This window comes from Leptonychotes weddellii, chromosome 9, assembly GCF_054177405.1.
Source record: "Leptonychotes weddellii isolate Sample4059 chromosome 9, ASM5417740v2, whole genome shotgun sequence".
NCBI classification, from domain to species: domain Eukaryota; kingdom Metazoa; phylum Chordata; class Mammalia; order Carnivora; family Phocidae; genus Leptonychotes; species Leptonychotes weddellii.
The window spans coordinates 106,409,870-106,425,312 of record NC_138377.1 but is presented as its reverse complement, the minus strand read 5'-3'; the positions used below and the strand labels follow the sequence as shown (position 1 = coordinate 106,425,312).

At 45.9% G+C, this 15,443-nt stretch overlaps 1 protein-coding gene across 1 annotated transcript in view; it reads right to left on the bottom strand.

The window, feature by feature from the left end:
- Nucleotides 1–50: 50 nt before the first annotated feature.
- The window catches only part of LOC102726749 (phospholipid-transporting ATPase VA), a 37,768-nt gene continuing 22,375 nt past the window's right edge, over nucleotides 51–15,443 (bottom strand). Inside the window, exons 4-10 of the mRNA XM_081829720.1 lie at nucleotides 15,255–15,361; nucleotides 14,725–14,856; nucleotides 13,516–13,646; nucleotides 11,652–11,904; nucleotides 8,095–8,312; nucleotides 5,688–5,882; nucleotides 51–3,250 (exon numbers count right to left, since the gene is read on the bottom strand). Of these exons, the coding sequence (XP_081685846.1) occupies nucleotides 2,606–3,250; nucleotides 5,688–5,882; nucleotides 8,095–8,312; nucleotides 11,652–11,904; nucleotides 13,516–13,646; nucleotides 14,725–14,856; nucleotides 15,255–15,361 (1,681 nt within the window). The 3' untranslated portion in view covers nucleotides 51–2,605. The remainder of the gene's footprint in view (nucleotides 3,251–5,687; nucleotides 5,883–8,094; nucleotides 8,313–11,651; nucleotides 11,905–13,515; nucleotides 13,647–14,724; nucleotides 14,857–15,254; nucleotides 15,362–15,443) is intronic.

The following is a 15,443-nucleotide window of genomic DNA, read 5'->3' as shown; positions in this document are numbered from 1 at the left end:
GCAGTAGGGTCCCTGGCCCTCTCTGTACGGTGGGTCCTACCTACCACCCTGTCCTACCCTTGTTTGCTAGTGCTATTGTAGGTCTTTTACCTTATACATGACCTGCTGTATGTGGTAATGTCTGAAATACAGTGGTCCATTAAATTGTCTTTAATGAAAGGCTGTGGAAAAGACAAAGATGATGATTTCTTTTTTTACAATAGAATTAAATCTGCTCAGATAATTGCCATATCTTTTTTTCTTTTGCGTGGATGCAAAATCAAATTTCAGAATAAAGAAGGCTTGTAAAATGTATTGGAAGCTTTCTTTCCTCTTCTCTTTTTTAGAATAGTTTGAGGAGCATAGGTATTAACTCTTCTTTAAATGTTAGGCAGAATTCACCTATGAATCCATCTGGTCCTGGATTTTATTTTTTGGTAGTTTTTTGATTACCAATTCAATTTCGCTACTATTAATTAGTCTGTTCAGATTTTCTATTTCTTCTTGAAATAGAAAATTTTCTATTTTCTATAGAAAATCTTTCTATTTCTTCTCCAGTTTAAGAAGATTGTATGTTGCTAGAAATTTATCTATTTCTTCTAGGTTGTCCAATTTGTTGGTATATAATTTTTTTGTAGTATTCTCTATAATCCTTTGTATTCTGTGGTGTCAGTTGTTACTTCTTTCTTGTTTCTGGTTTTATTTATTTGGGTCCTTTTTTTTTTTCTTGATGAGCCTGGCTAAGGCTTATCAATTTTGTTTATCTTTCTCAAAGAACCAGCTCATGGTTTTAATGATTTTTTTCTACTGTTTTTTTAGTCTCTATGTCATTTATTTTTGCTGTGATCTTTACGATTTCCTTCCTTCTACTCCTCTTGGTCTTTGTTTGTTCTTCTTTTACTAGTTCCTTTAGGTGTAAGGTTAGATTGTTTATTTGAACTTCTTCTTGTTTTTTTGAGGTAGGCGTGTATCGCTATATACTCCCCTCTTATGATCACCTTTGCTGCACCCCATAGGTTTTGGACCACTGTATTTTCATTTTCATTTGTTTCCATGTACTTTCTGATTTCGTCTTTGATTGCTTTATTGACCCTTTGGTTGCTTAGTATGATGTTGTTTAGCTTCCATGTGTTTGTGTTTTTTTCCGGTGTCTTTTTTTCTCCCCAATAAATGGTGGGAAAATTGGGCAGCCACATGCAAAAGAATGAAACTGGACCACTATCTTATACCATATACATAAATAAACTCAAAATGGATGAAAGACGTAAATGTGAGACCCGAAACCATAAAAATCCTAGAGGATAACATAGGCAGTAATTTCTCTGACATTGGCCATAGCCACATCTTTTCTAGACAGGTCTCCTGAGGCAAGGGAAACATAAGCATAAAAAGCTCCATCAAAATAAAAAGCTTCTGCACAGCAAAGGAAACAAGCAACAAAACCAAAAGGCAACCTATGGAATGGGAGAATGAAGAAGATTCTTGGAATGCAAAATCAGCCTATGAATTGGATTCTATGTCCACTCTAGCACAGAACCCCTGGGGTGGAAAGGCAAATCCTGCCCTCTGGTAGGTTTTCACCATGAAAAGCTACCCAAACTGTTTTTGGAGACCTGTTTACAACAGTTCTGCCATGGGAAAAGGATTTTCTCTGCAGAAATCGTCCAGTGCATCTCCCCACAGCAGAGTGCTGCTGTACCTGGGAGCCAGGAGTCCTGTTCGGAGGCACTGAGATTGTGGCGAAAGGACTATGGGAAGTAAAGTATTCTCTAGCTCCATCCCAGAGCTCTGGACAGACCGCACCCAGTGGACAGGCTTTCACAGCAGGTTGTACCTAGAGATGTTTCCAGGATACAACAGACAGGAAGACTGTGCAGGCCAGGCAGCAGAGCCGCAGCATGTACCCCTCTGTCTGCCAGCAGCATCCTCCCCTCCATCCCACCTCTCTCCCTGGACGTCAGAAGGGCATGCCTTCATCCTCCAAGTAGAGAGGAGGGGTGACCACATTTACGAATGGGGACCTAGGCCATTCCCCTCTCAAGGCACAGAAGCTTTTGTATCCAGAAGGAGGTTCAAGCAAGCCCTTCTGCTGGATAAAGTTCCACTAACACCAGTGGTTTTCAAATTCCTTTTTTTAAACACAGAAGTTATATGGAACTCTAGTACATGAAAGAGACTAAGATGGAGCTGCTCTGCCCAAAGGTGGGACAGATGGTGGTGGAGAGGCCAGCAGCCTCCAATACCTAAGCTCTCACTGTGGCCTGAGGCAGCTCCACAATTGGGCTACAAACCATGACCTGAGGTCAGGCAGCTGGGTGAGAACCTCCATAGAAGACATGGCCCAGGCAATCAGAGCAGGAAGCAACCTTCTGGAACTTCTAGTCTAAAAGATCTTAACCTTCATTGTCCAGATTTAAAATGATGCTAGGCCTCCCCCCACGTGACCCTCGACCCCACTGTTCTAAGGGGAGTTCAGGCACTGAAGCCCTCCATCCTCCAGCCCCCAGTGCATTCTAGTCCAAACCCCTCGAAGGAGGAACGGGTGATCCAGAGAGGCAAACCTCTGATGGGCATTGCTTTAGAAAAGGCTTAATGAAATCCAATGGGAAGGGACTGAGGAAAAGGGCTAATTTATTGGGACTTCCACCTGGAGCTGGGGGTACCACCCAGTGGAGGGGAGCTGGATACCTGAGGAGCAAGGCAGCAAGAGGTCCATGACCACTGAGTCGGCTCCTTTGGTGTAGACATTGATCTCATCGGTGAGTGGATGCCGGATCACCACTGACATCCTCTTGCGGATAGAGTCGAAGCCCAGCGTGTGCAGGAGCTCGAAGGTGAGCCTGCCCAGGTGGGGCAGCTCCACAGACACCTGGTCGTGCAGCCGGTCCACCAGGGCACAGTTGTAGGCCCGCGCAGCATACACAAGCGCCGCCTCGTCAGGGCTCTCTGCCTCATAGCGCAGCTCCCGCTCCTGCTCCCGCTGCAGCTTCTGCTCCTGGGCAGTGTGCTCCGGGCCCCAGCTGGCAGCCCCACTGCTATAGCCATTGCTGGCGATGGCCGCGGCTGGCTGGCCTAGCCTCTCCTCCAGCTTGAACAGTGTGCTGTCATTGGATAGGGTGGACAGAAAGTTGGACCCTGACTTGTGGGCGGCTTTGTTGGCGGTCAGGCTCCCGATGCTGCTGCAGCCTGAGGTCAGGCGGCTGGGTGAGAACCTCCGTAGGAAGTCTTCTATGGTCTTCACGGGGGACTTCACCTCAAATCTCACCCTCACCTGAAAGACAGGCAGTCAGAAGACATGTGAGGTATATGCAAAGGCCTCGCCCAAACGGCCACAGGGCACTCCCCCACTCCCCCTGAGGGCTCAGAGCACAGAGTTCCCGTTTCCCAGATTTGGAGGCACACAACCAGAGCCAGCATTTCTTCCTTGAGACCATCCTTTGGCCTCTTCCATTTCACTTAAACAAAAATTAGCAGTATACGTTCTTTTAGAATGTGATCACCTGGGTAGCCACACGGAGGCCCTGGCCTGACTCAGGGAGTGTGTGGCTAGTGGTACCTGAAGGCTCTGAGACTATCCCCTCTGCCAGCTGTCCCCACACCGCAATGTCCCACTGCTTTGCAGAAAAGGTTCAGAAGAACACGCCTGGCACAAATCCCTGGCACAAATCCCTCCCCCCCATTACAAAATGCATTTACAAAAGACCAGTTTATACAGTCCTTTGAATTATGTCCATATAAAATTTAAATAACACTCCCAGACCCAAAAACTTTTCTAAACAAATTAAACGCTTGGACAAATTCAGGATTCAAATCATTTAGCACATTTTTTTAAAGTCACAATAAATCGCATTATCTTCTAACAAGAAGTGAAAACAACAAAATGACAGTTGTATACATTTGCTAAAGTTCCAAAAAGCTCAACAATGCAGCAACTGCAATACTTTATTTAAATGAATAGTGTTCACTAATGCTAGTATAATATGCCTATTTTAACTTTCTGCTAGAAAATAGATTTACAGCAAATGTTGCAACAAGCAAAACATTGAATTATAGTTAGCCTTAAATTTTCATAATTTTCCCCATGTGACTAAAGTTGTAAATTACATAATAGCCTGCAGAAAAGTCAGGTATTTGGTAAAGCAAGGCACATGGGACCAATTTTGATAAAGGTGCTTCTTTGTTTCTATAATGACTTTAACTGTGCTACATATTCAAGGGGGAGATTCAAATAGCCACACTGGAGCTCCTACTGGCTCCAAATACCCTGAAATATCGCACTCACTAATATGTGGAAAGAGGAGTGCATCCAGAGACCTATTCATCTGCAGTCTGAGGGTGGGGGATTAAATATTCTGCTCCCTATGTGGAACGCACTGCCTATGTGACCATCACCACATGCCTCAGTTATGTTGGGGTCTCTCTCACTTATTCAGTAGTTGCAGCAATGCCTGGGTCTCAGACAGGTCTAACTAGAAACCAGACACTTCTCCAGGGATGCATGCCAGCAGGACTGAATATAGGACGGTGGAAGAATCTGAAGGCCAGATGAAGGATGCTGAGGCAGCTAAGAGGTGAGCTGCACCAGGAAGCAGCCCTCGCCTAAGGCAGACGGTGCAATCCTGCAGTCTCTGGGTGGTGGGGACCTTGTCCACTCTGGACCTGTCAGGCCCCCTGGGGCTTCTGCAGGCCAGTGTGGCAGGAGCAGGAGCAAGGGGGAGGAGGGGCTGCGTTACTGCCAGGTATGCTGCTGTGAAAAGAGCAGAGACCCTTGGTTTACCCCACATCACACACCAATGGCTCCATCAGTGGAACCTGCTAGAAGGATTGGCTCAGGAGGAGGGAAAGAGGTCTGGGAGAGTGGGGGGTTGAGGGGTAGGTGTATGGCATGCATCTAGCTCTAGAACACCTTCATTTTTATCCATTTAAAGTTGCTTAGCTGCATTATGCACATCCCTCCTTAGGTGTACTTCCTACACACACACCTCCCGGCCTACCTAGAGGACTTCCTGAGAACCACTGGGGTTATAAAGGACCTGTCTGCACATGAAACTTTACTCTCTTCAGAGAGAACCTTATAATTACCCAAGCAAAAACCAACTTGGGTATTGCTATGTTTCCACCATCTTAAGTAACCTCGGATTGATTCTTGACCACTTCTCTTTTAAAGACAATGTTAAAGGCCCTTTTCACATCAAATACATTTATTGTGTGCCAAGCCCTTCTCTGAGCCCTTCCTCTAAACCCTCACCACTGCCTCCATGTCACAGATAAGATCCGTAAGGCACAGGAGGGGAATGGCTTGTCCAAAGCTGCTCAGCCTGTTGGTAAAGTCAAGATTCAAGTCCAGGCGATTTTCTGGGCCCCAAGCCTGTCCTGTCCACTCTCTCATGAGAATCTGGAACCCTGAAGCTCTGTGTAGATTGTGCAGGGCAGCCCCACTCCAGTCTAGGCTGTTATATGCCCCACCCATTATGGGCTCAGAAGTTTTTCCTCTCCCTTTGGCCCCAATCCCCTTACCTGTCCATGGTAGCCTGGGGACGGCACCACAGAACCAATGAGCTGGCTTGCCCTCCACAAAGCCCCCTACTATATCCCCTTAAACCTGAGAGGTAGTGCTGAGCAGTCCTGCTGGGAAGGTTAGACTGACAACAGTGGGACGATGCTGAAGGTCAAAGGCGTCGGCTTCACAGGGATACCCCAGAGCTTGCCTTTTGTCGTGGCTGATCCGGGGATGTGACTACTACTGTGTTGCAGATGGTGAGTGCGATGAAGAAGTCGAACACGTCAGAGAGCTCTGGCGAAAGGTGGGCCAGTGGGCGTTCCTGGGGCCTTGCGGTGGCCAGGCACCTGTCACATTCATTCACCTTCTCCAACAGCTTTGGATCGGGTGTGATGTCTTTCTCCTGGAAGAAGACAGAGACTGAGGGGTGAGTATAACCCAGTGAAAGCGTCTTAGTGCTTGACTGTTTAAGGCACCCTGATTTCAGTATAAGCTCTGAAGACACCTTCATCTGACTCACATGCATATGCCATTTTATAGTGATGAATAATGTATATAATTGGTACAAGAATATATGACTTACATATGGAATGAAATGCGTATGTTCTTATAACACACACGTTCTCATTATAAAGTCATACAGCTAAGAATATATGTTATTATAACATATCTGACTCAGAGAGATTTGAAAAAGAGGGAAAATTTAACAAATCTGTATCACATCACCTCACAGTAATACATACTTTTTGAAACACACACTTCTTTGTCTCCTTCCAGTCTTTTTTCTGTACATTTACATTTTACATCATCAAATATTTTATACATTTCCTTTTGACATAAGCCCAGAAGTGGGGTTGCTGGATCATACAGTAATTCTATTTTTTAAGTTTTTGTGGAACCTCCTTACTGTTTTCCACAGTGGCTGGGTACCAGTTTGCATTCCCACCAACAGTGCATGAGGGTTTGCATTCCCACCAACAGTGCATGAGGGTTCCCTTTTCCCCACATCCTTGCCAACACTTCTTATCTCTTAGCTTTTTGATGATAGCCATTCTAAGAGGTGTGAAGTGGTATCTCATTATATTTCTGATTTGCATTCCCACCTTAAATTTATACAATGTTATATGTCAATTATAGCTCAATAAAAAAATTTATACATAAATTGGCAGTGTCCATTTTCCCCAAAACACTATATACAGCTGATCCTTGAACAATGCAGGGATTGGGGTGCTGATCTCTGTGCAGGTGAAAAGTCTATATAACTTTTGACACTCCTAAAATTAGCCTACTACTGACTGGAAGCCTTACTGATAACATAAACAGTTGACTAATAATATATTTTGTTTGTTATATGTATTATATACTATATTCTTACAATTATATAACCTAGAGAAAAGAAAACATTATTATTAAGGGGTGCCTGGGTGGCTCGGTTGGCTAAGCGTCTGCCTTCGGCTCAGGTCATGATCCTGGGGTCCTGGGATCGAGCCCCACGTCGGGCTCCCTGGTCAGCGGGGAGCCTGCTTCTCCCTCTACCCATCCCTCCTGCTTGTGATCTCTCTCCCTCTCTCTCTCAAAATAAATAAAATCTTTAAACAAATTTTAAAAAAGAAAATATTATGAAAGTCCTAAGGAAAATACAGTACTGTATTTATTTTTAAAAATCTGCGTGTAAGTTGTTCTGTACAGTTCAGACCTGTGCTGTTCCAGGCTCAACTGCAGTCTAAACTTTTCCAGACTTTTAACAACGTCAAAACAGACACACTATGATTCATTTGGCCATTCTTTTATCACTGAATACATTTTTTTTTCACTGACAAACTGCTAGGCACAGAAAACTTTGGCTGAATCCCTAAATTCCTAGGTCAGGAAGTTTGAATATTTCAAATACTCTGGACCCATATTGCTAAATCAATGCCAGGAAAGCTTGCTCCAACACAGTCCCCCTCCTGTCAAGCATGAGGGCCCTCCTCCCAGGTACCCCTGCGTAAACCCACCAATCAGCGACCGCCATGTAATGGCAGACTCTGTATGGTTTCTAAGGACAGAAGAGAATGAGGCCACCACAGAGGAACCAAAATGGATTCTCCCTCTCTGCTCTTAAAACATTTCAGAAGTGAAAGGTTTTTTAGAGATCCTCACTCACTCACTCCTGGAAATTTCCCTGCCTGACCAGAATGGTCCATAAATGTTTGGGCAGCTGTCAAGACAAGGGAGAAAGAAGTTTATTGGATTTGGGTTCATCTAATTAAAACTCCCCTCCCCCCCCCGCCACTTGGCTTTGCTTTTTCACAGTTGTCATCCTGCTCTGATGTTTTATGCATTTCATTTGGCAGGACAGCCTTCCTCTCCAGCGCCCATCTGGGTAGTTCACCTGCAATCCCCCATCCTTAGAGGCCAAGGCAAAGGGGCCGTGTCAGCATTTTAGGAAAGATACATGGGTTTGAAGAGGTGTTGGCCACAAAAGTTCTGTTCACTGAGCAGAGCTAAACCCCCAGCAACAGCTCATTCGTATTGTTACATGCAGATACTTTGGAGGAATGAAGGGAAGTAGCAGGACCAGGAAAGGTGATACAGCCCCAGGATGGGCAGCTGCCGTCCTGAGTGGGACTCACCATGGGGCTGCTGAAGGCCGTGTGCTTGGACAGCATGCTGGCCCGCTTGGCCTCAGCCCGGCTGCCTGTGCGCCGGTGTGACTTGGTGCTCTGGGTCCTGTGCATGACGCGAACGCTCTGGTGGCTCCCGATGCTGCCGCGCTGGGGCAACGATCCCCCTCTGGGAACCGCCTCTTCCTCTTCGGAGTCTGCCTCCTGGTACCTGGCCAGACGCTGGGCTGTGGGCAGAGGGACATGGGGTGACACGTCACAGGAAGGCTAGGAAAATGAAACTGATTCAGAGCACTCGCCAGCCTCGCTTTCTTAAAGGCAAGGCCACATTTAATGAGTTTCCACTGAGAGATGGAGGCCGCTCTCATTTTATCTGGACCTACAGGCAACCTGGTGAGGCTGACATTCTCAACCCCAAGCACAGATGAGTCACAGAGAACGTAAGGAGCTTGCTAAGTACATTAGGACTCAAGAGGGTGGAGATGGCATCCAGGTCAAGGTGATGCCAAAGCTCAGGTCCAGTGCATTTTGGCACAGTGGCCATCGCACTCCACAAACAAGTAAGGAGTGGACAGACAGATTCACATACAGCCCCTCTATTCAGGTGGACCCTAGGTGTGATGAATGGGGTTTGGGCAGCAGACAACAGGGGCAAAGGAAGGGAAGACAGTGAAGGCCTAGCCCACAGAGTAACCTGGCTTCAGGATTTGCCCTTTAACTAAACTGGGGTCATGGAACCACCTGGCTCACTGGGGCTGTCAGGACAGATCACATGTTGAACGTCTGCCCTGCAATCACACAGAAATAATGGTTCTCAGGCTGTGTTATGGTGCTTTACCATGGGGAATCTTTGTTAAAGGCCAGGTAGGTGGTGGGTACTGTCTGCATTTACACTGTATGGATGAAGGTCTACCCAACAGGGAGGCTAACAGTCCTTGTGGGTTGCACAGGGTGGACAAATGCCACCAGGATATAGACCCAGCAGGCAATGCTCCACTGAAGACGACCTTGACTGCATGGCTATGCTTGAGCCCTCAAGGGGGCACTGACCAGCAAAGTCCTTGTGGCTACATGACCACTCAGTGAATTATGAGGTACATCTGCACTGCTTCTTGCTAATGGATGGCTCTGAAGACATTTTTCTGGCTTTCCCCAGTTAGTTAAGCTTGTTTCATCACAGACGAGCAAGGAGACTAGTCATGAAGATTACTCATTCAAAACAAGCAATTATTTTATTTATTTATTTATTTATTTTTTATTCTTATGTTAATCCCCATACATTACATCATTAGTTCTAGATGAAGTGTTCCATGATTCATTGTTCGTGCACAACACCCAGTGCTCCATGCAGAACGTGCCCTCCTCAATACCCACCACCAGGCCAACCCATCCTCCCACCTCCCTCCCCTCTAGAACCCTCAGTTTGTCAAAACAAGCAATTATTAAGAACTTCCAGGGCAGGTCCAGTGCTGGGTGTGAGCACAAGGTATCTTAACACAAGGTGGCCTGCCTGAGGGGCTTAGAAGAGCCCTCCAATCTGGGCATGCCTGTGGCATTGGTCTGTCCTGTGAGCTACGCCTTATATTGAGCATCTTTCATTAGGAAGACTTTTCTTTAGGGATGAGAAAAACAGAGATAAGGAAAGATAAGTCACCCATGGTCACAAGGCCAACTAACTGCCAATACCAGGATCCAACTCCGGGAGTTCCTCACCCCAGAAGCAAATCTCCTCTGCCCGTCCCACCCACTCCTGGCTGATGGAAGCCCCAGTTTGGTGGTGAATGAACGGCAGGGAAGAACAAAGCCCGGACATGGTGCTGTCAAGCTCCTGGGCTTGTGCATTAGGAGCTTGGGTCAGCCTCTCGAAGGATACACCAGCCTGTCCCACCCTCCTGCAGCAGTAGTTGGATGTTAGCCTAAACGCAGCAATCCCTCAGACCACTGCTGATGTGTCTGTGGTCTACAATGATGCAGCAGTTTCTGACCAGCAGTGGCCTGAGCGATGCCCTCAGTGTCGAGGGAAGGCAGGAAGCAGGTAGGTGATGCCTCATCTGGGGCACACAACGTAACCGGGACATAAGGTCAGAGATGGCCAAACCCACAGTCTCCATGTGAACTGGGTTCATCGCACAAAGTCATCTGAATTCATTTTACTAATGAGATCTGAGAGGTCAGGTCATGGGTAATAACAGCTGACGTTGCTCCTGGCCCCAGGTGCATGTCAATGACTGATCACAGCATTTTTTTTCAAACATGCAGCAGCGAGGCCTGCTTGCTTTGGTCTTCACCACAAATGCTTTCCTGTGTCTTCCAGAGGCAATGCAATCCTTTGATTTTATGATAAGCATCTGACAACTGTCAACATTTTTCTGTAATCTTAGCTGGGATTCCGCGCATGGAGTCTCAGGCCCAGCTTTCACAGGCTGCTTCTGACCCAACTTCAGACCTGGGTCTCTGGCTCCTTTACAGTTAGGCTAAGCTCTGCTTTCAGGCAAATGAGCTCTTCTGCACAAGGCTGAGGAGTTATGGAAGGGGAGAGTGCTAGGGGGACAGGTGGGCAGTGACTGACCATTTATTTTGGGAGGCAAATAAAGCAATAAACATAGTGGATAAGTTCCTATGTCTTCTATTTAATATGATTACTTTAATTTTACATAAAGGGCCTTCGTGGATATCATAATTCTTGGTTTCATGAAACTCGCAAAAATCTCACGCCTCTAACAGATCTTTCCTGCCATACCCCCCTAAAAGAACAGCTTCCTAATGAAGCCCACATACTGACTCCTGTTCTATTATTTGCTTCTGTTCCTGTGGCAAGACTTCTTTCATGTTCTCAGATGCTGTTACAGGAAGGAGAGGGGCACTGGTTGCAGAGCTGGCCCACCTTATCATGGTGCCCTCTCCTGGCTCAGACGGGTGGATGGTTCCAGTCATACCCTCTGCTTATGAAGTGGATAGCTCCCGTATGGGTTCAGGGAGGACAGAGGCAGCAAAGGATAAGGAAAGGAGAGGTAGGAGGAGCAACCACCTGTAAAATTCAAACAGGAGTGATATTTCTTTCCAGCTTCTACTAACATCATTTTCTAAGGGAAAGAATACAGCATGAATTGCCCAATGCCCTTCTGAGAATTTTCAGCTAATAACAAGGAGGCTGATGGGTGACAATAAAAGCATCTCTTCATTTTTTGGTGCAGCAAAGAGACTGGGTGCCTCAGAAGTGACTTCCTCAAGAATGCCCTTCTTGGTTCTCTTGTCTGGTAGAAAAAGAGTCTTTAAGCAGATGCCCACCACACTGAGATACTGGGGTGAACAGGGCACTGTCAGCAACATGGAATTCTATGTTTGCTTCTATAAATGCTGCCACGCTTCAGTCTCCTGAGTTGCTCTAACAGCCTTTCTGTGTTTTATTCTCTCTCAAAAATCAGCAATCCCTGAAGCTTGTATGTGTGTGTGTGTGCATGTGTGCGTGTGTGTGCATGTACGTGTGCCCAGGCATGTGTGCGTGCAGCTTTGACACAGAGGCTCTCTGTCCAGCCCAGACTGGGGGTCCCCACCCCCAGACTCACCATTGGCGTCATGGGAATATTCTATGCCAGACACAGTGCATCTTCGGAAAACCATCTTATTTTCAGTTAAAGTGCCAGTTTTATCTGAGAAGATATATTGTATCTGCCCTAAGTCTTCCGTGATGTTCAGAGCTCGACACTGCAGCTGCGAGTCCGTTTCTTCGTCATACAACTCTACATCCTGATGAATGAAGTACACTTGGCATACTTTAACAATTTCAATGGAAACATATAAGGAAATTGGGATTAAAACCTAGAAGACATAAGGCATACACATGAACAATTATGAGGACCAGGGAGCTGCAGAAGTAGTCCAAACTACTGAAATGACAAATGACTAAAACCACAAGTAAGTAGGGACTATACTGTACCTTTAAGAGCTTAACCAGGTTGGTTTAGAGTCAGTATTGGAAAAGTATTAGGATATTGGCAAAGAGTTTAAACTAGGACAGCCTATGGTGTCACTGCGGAGCAGAAATCCACTATCGTGTCTGGAAGAATGGTAACCATGGCTTGGATAGAAGCAAGCATTTTCGTATTACTAAGTTGTGCTTGAGAGAAGCTAGGAAAGGAAAGAGGAGAGAGAAAGAGAAAAAAACACATGGCACAGTCAGAGTCCTCATAAGCAAAGTCACCTCGCACCACAGCGGCACTTGGCCCCCAGGCTCTCCCAGGGCTCCCGGCAACAAGAGCTGCCCATCCCGTGGACACAACCCCACAGGGGTTCGGAAGAGACAGTCTTTCCAGAGGCTGGTTGTGTTGAAGGACAATTTCTGGGATCTTGTATGATACAGAGCAAAGGGAAGAAGGCTTTGAGAAGAATATTCACAGTTACACTTTGACAATTTAAGAATAATCTTCATGACGTCAATGTTTAATTTTTTTTTTTTGAATGACAGTATTGAACTCATGTTCATGGGCTCAGAATATCATATCCAGACAGACTAACTGGGTTCTCCTGGTAACACAATGTTAATGCAACACCTACTACAGTACCATGCTTACTATAGAACTACTACTAGTACAGAGCTAGAACCAAATGTGCACTCACAAAAAAGACTAATGTAGAAAGTTCCTGCTGTATGAAACACATGTGATAAAGGCAGTAGAGCTCCCCTTGTAGGCAAAGGCTAAGCAGAGGTCCTCTGTGCACTTTGTCTTCCTAACATGACACTCAACTGACCCTTCTCTACTCTTGAACAAGCCTTTTGGGCACAGGTTCTCAGTTAGTGATGGGGAATTGTTCATGAGGCATGTGAACTAATAATACTAACAGTAACAGTAATAAAAATAATAAAAACCAATGCTGCAAAATGCAATTGTGATATCCGGAATTGAATCCTGGAACAGATAAAGCACATCAGTGCAAAGACTAGTACAATCCAAATGGCATCTAGAATTTATGGCAAAGTACCAAAGTTGGTTTCTTGGTTTCGACAATGTAGCATAGTAATATAATACAGTCACATTAGGGGACTCTGGGCGAAGGACATATGGGAACTCTCTGTACTATTTTTTGCAACTTGTCTGTAGATCTTAAAATTACCCCAAAATAAAATTTAGGGCTTTTTTTTTTTTTAAGAAGTAATGGAATGGAAAAATAAAACAAACCCAATGATCCAAAAACCAACCCCATAAGGCCTAAGAATCTTAGGAACGGCAAAGGAGAATGTTAACTTGAAAAGCACCCAAAAAAGACCCTATAGATAAATTAGGTGGAAAAGTAAGAAGCAGCACATTAGGCAGGTGTATCTGTGGTCCTCCCAGATGCAGAATTTATAGGACATTCTTAGCAGAGTGTGATGACTTTAAAGTTCTTACCAGAAAAGTAAAGCAATTATCATATGGTACTTAGTACTGTTACCTGCAGAACTATTATCATTGTCAAAAACGAGTAAACTGCAGCTGTGACTGGGGATAAAGAACTGCCATCAGACTCAGGGACATCAAATAATGACTTCTTCTCTTGATACCGCCGCACCCACAGTCCGTGTCCTACAGCAACGTTCGAAAAGAAACATCATTCACCCAGTGGGAAAATAAGACACTGCTAGTGCAAAGTAAAGCAAAACTGTAAGACTATGGACACAGGCACGTTGGGTCTCATTAGCCTGCCTTGCCATGTAAGAAAGCAAAAGCGCATGGCAGGTACTGTTGGCACCCACAGTCAGACTGCTGGAAGGCACTGGTTCTTGGATTCTTCCTCACATCAGGCATTTCCCATTATTGGCACTGAAAAGCACGCTGGTCATGAGGCAGAAATTGGGTATGTGCTGGCAGCCACCGATGGGAAAATCCCCAAAGAGGAGTTTCCCAGCGTGTGCCTCACAAAACACCAGTCTTGTCAGTCGGCCCCGGATATTGCCCATTATTGACCCTTCCTACAGATTCACACTGCACATGTCATGGACTCTCAGAAGCCAATGGCATTGCACAGTATTTCATCAGCTGGGTCCCACACCTGATAACACAAGCCCTTTCCGTGTCCCGTACACCTATGTCTTTCACCACTGAACTCCAAGGCCACATCACACTCATCTGCTTCATGATGGTCGCTGAGCAGGGGATGTGGTGAAGATCACTTACCCAGAGGTGAAACACAGTCCCCTGCAAGGCATTCCCAAGGCAGCATACCAGGTCTGGAGGCCATCAGAAGCTGGACAGCACCACAGCCCATGTGCAAGCTAATGCTTAGGTCCTTCTTAAGACCCAAAGGCTTTTTTTTCCTTTCCTCATGGAGTTCTCATGGGGAGCATTTGTGCCTCTCCTGCTAAATTATTCTCAGTTTATCACCAGGTTACTAATACTTCTTCTACTGGAATCATTATAACCAGTGGGATTAAACCATTTTTCCATCCAAGAAGTTGCAAATTTGAAAAATAACATTAACATTCATCTAGGCATCTCTAACATGGCCTGTGTGGATGCAAGCAGCCCTTGAGTCTAAGTGGATGACAAATGCGTGTTTTAACTTCAGAGTGCTGGGTCAGAATGAGTCGTCGGCAGCCCACTGGGCTCACCTGGAGGCTGTCCGGCAGTGCCCTCTTATTCGTGACCCACGAAGGAGACTTACCAACCGCAGAAAACAGAGACATACAAACGAGGAGGAGGACACACCAGAGCACATCGCAGTTCATCTGCCTCTCAAGCTGGCTGCGCTTGTAACGGGGCCCGCTGTTGTTCAGCAGAGCCTTGGTTTCATGTCCTGTACAGGGAGCGTGAGGGATGCAGTAAATCGGTGCCCAACAGCAGAGCGACAGCGCCCTGACTCATGGACTGAAGGACAGTGCTGCCATCCAATCATACTTACAGGATAAGTTCCTTCAAAACTGCAGGGTATGAAAGGAATCCCAAATACGTAACCACCATGGAGGAACAATGGAAACAAATAAGCTAAAATGCTAAGAGAGAACACTTTGGTTGAGCTACTATGAGAAATTTTGCTTCTTTCTGTTTTCTGGGTTTTCTAAATTTTTACAATGTCTTTGTGCTACTTTGATAATCAGAAAAGAAAAAAAAGAGCAAGGAGCAACGTGCAAGGACACACAGCATGGGTGGCAAGCCAGCAGTGTCATGGACCGCGCGTGCCACGGCCATGCCTACCTGCATAGATGACGATGCCAACAACAGCTTCCGTGTTTCTGATGGTACATCCTCGCAGCAGCAGGTTTTCTTTATACAGCCCGGCCTTTTTCCCGTTGTCGTGTATGCTGTCAAGGAATAGGAGGCAGGCATCACATGGATGCTTACGTGCACCTTGCAGCTCAAGGAGCACTGCCTTGGGGAAGGAAG